General features: G+C 41.5%; 1 protein-coding gene across 1 annotated transcript; it reads right to left on the bottom strand.

Moving 5' to 3' along the window:
• Nucleotides 1-749: 749 nt before the first annotated feature.
• On the bottom strand, nucleotides 750-1,712 carry LOC103210549 (olfactory receptor 5A1-like). Its single transcript, XM_007956464.2, is given in 1 exon segment — nucleotides 750-1,712. A coding segment is annotated over 1 exon segment (963 nt).
• Between the last annotated feature and the right edge of the window lie 922 nt (nucleotides 1,713-2,634).

The raw sequence follows: 2,634 nt of genomic DNA, 5'->3' as shown, positions 1-2,634 counted from the left end.
GGCCAAAGTTATAAGGTGTTTCTCTCTAATTTCTTCTCACATATCTAACTTAATGAATTATTTTGTTTTATTGAAATATAAATAAAATTTCAACAATTGAAAATAAATAAAACTCATGAGGGAAAGAATGTGCTGTGTGACAGCCCGGGTTCTTGCCACTTCTGTACAAATAATATTTACCAAGCCTTTTCTTGAAGCACAATAACCTTTTAGGCTTTTATCTACCTGGATTCTAATCCTGGAGCATGGCTTTTTAAACGGTATTCGACATTGATATCACTATCCCAGACAGATCACTTACTGGTGGCACCTAAACATGATGGGATGCTGGAATGCTCCTTACAAGTGAAGATGGTGGGACTTCGTCTCTCGCACTTGGGTCATGTTATCAGGAGGGACCAGTCCCTGAAGAAGGACATCATGCTTAGAAAGCAGAGCATCAGCAAAAAGAGGAAGGCCCTATACGAAATGGATTGACACAGTGACTGCAGCAATGGGCTCACGCATGGCGATGATTTTGACAGTGGGGCAAGATTGAGCAACGTTCCATTCTGCTGAACATGGGGTTGCTGCGAGTCAGAACTGACTCAATGACCCCTATTAACAACAAGTATGATGGAAGTAGGAATCAAGGCAATCAGGTTTTCACTTACTCTTGCTGCCTAGTTATTCTCGTTATCAGCAAAAGGTGGTTTAAACAGTCTTCCCTCCTTCTTGCAGGGATAATAATACCTGCTTAAATATTATTCTTACTGAAGTTAATGCATTGCTCTCTTTATTGCCCTCTTGAAGGCCTCTTTGATCTCCTTGTTCCTCAGACTATAGATCAGAGGGTTAAACATGGGGATGATAATGACATAGAACATTGACAACACCTTGTTCTGCTTCAAGGAGTGACGAGAGCTGGGACGCATGTACACAGAGAGGACCGTACCAAAAAAAAGTGTCACAGCTGCCAAGTGGGAGGCACAGGTATTGAAGGCCTTGGCACTACCTTTGCCTGAGGATATCTTCAAGATGGAAGCTGCAATGAAACCATATGACAAGAGGATAACAAGAAAAGAACCAAACACAATAAAAATAGCTACCAGAAGAAGAGACATTTGGCAGATGAAGGGATCAGAGCAAGACAAGGTAATGATCTGAGGCACGTCACAGAAGAAATGTTGAATGATGTTTGGTCCACAGTAGGAAAGATGAAAGCAAGAGACTGTTTGAGATAAACTACTAAGAAAACCACTCACATAGGCCCCAGCAACCATCTTCCCACAGAGGCTAGGAGCCATGATGGCTGAGTACTGCAGAGGGCTGCCAATGGCAACATATCGGTCATAGGCCATGGTGGCCAAGAGGCAGCACTCAGTCAGACCCAACGAGGCCACAATAAAATACTGAGTGGCACAGGCAAGGAAGGATATCGTTTTTTCATCTTTTAAGAAGTCTGAAAGCAGCCTTGGGCTGATGGAAGAAGAATAGCAGATGTCAATAAATGACAGGAAACTTAGAAAAAAGTACATGGGTGTGTGTAGGTGGGAGTCCATCCTGATTAGGAAGATGAGAACCAGGTTCCAGATGAGAGTAACAAAGTAGATCCCTAGGAATACTGGAAAGAGGATGAGCTGCAGCTCTTTTTCATCTGAGAGACCCAGGAGAACAAATGTGGTCACAAAGGAGTGGTTTCCATTCCAATCCATTGTCTCACTTGCTGCCATCTGCTGAACAAAAGATAAGGGAAGGAAATGGCTTTATTCCCCACCCCAACCCCCAAAAAAGAAAAAGAAACATTTTATTTTCAGTCATGAGGTTGGTTAATACACAACCTTAAATCACCCATGTTGAGTTACTCTGTATCTTCCATGTACAATCACCAATGTAAGCTAAAAAATCCTTTTGGACATTTATTGTCATTGGGTTTTGGGAGAAAGGCCAGTAAGCGGTCGCCATTAGTCCATTATATCCTAAACTATCTTAATATCATGTTTTCCATGCCAAAGTTTGTAAATATGTGAGGCTTTGCAGTAAGCAAAGTAGGAGAACAGTGGCGGAGCAGAAAGATTCTGGTCAGGCATGGCTTTGTTATTAACTGAATGCCTGGAGATGCTAATATGTGAAATATGTCAGGTGAAGAGGCCACAGTAGGCATTTTTTTTAAAAATCTCCTTAAGAATAGTACTCAGTTAACTTAAAATCAGGAAGTATTGACAATTCCGCTTTCATAATGTAGCAGAATGGTGGGAAGAGTCATTCACTAAGAAGCAGAAGCCTGGAAATGGATGTGATGATTCAATGAACTTAATGACTTCAGGAAGACAAGGTTGGAAGACTCATGAGGCACCTTTTTTTTTTCAGGCATAGCTTTTTCTTTCCTCATATCAGAAATACTTGAGAGTTAGATTGTCTAGGATAGGAATTAATGATTTCTTTGTGTCTCTTTGAAAATCTGATGGCCACTCTCAACCTTCTACTCAGCAAAATGCAACCACTTACCACCTTTGCATACGGTTTTCTTGGATTTCTGGTTACTCTGCAAGTCTAGTGATGGTTGCCAGGATAGAGAATTCTCCTCCAGGGGAAAATGACTTGGAACAATGTAAGGGTAAAGTTTGGGCAATGGACATGGTATCAGGAACCCGG

The sequence above is a fragment of the Orycteropus afer genome, unplaced genomic scaffold, assembly GCF_000298275.1.
Source record: "Orycteropus afer afer isolate SDZICR_OR568_19922 unplaced genomic scaffold, OryAfe1.0 scaffold00622, whole genome shotgun sequence".
Taxonomy (NCBI): Eukaryota; Metazoa; Chordata; class Mammalia; order Tubulidentata; family Orycteropodidae; genus Orycteropus; species Orycteropus afer.
This window is presented reverse-complemented; position numbering and strand designations above follow the sequence as displayed.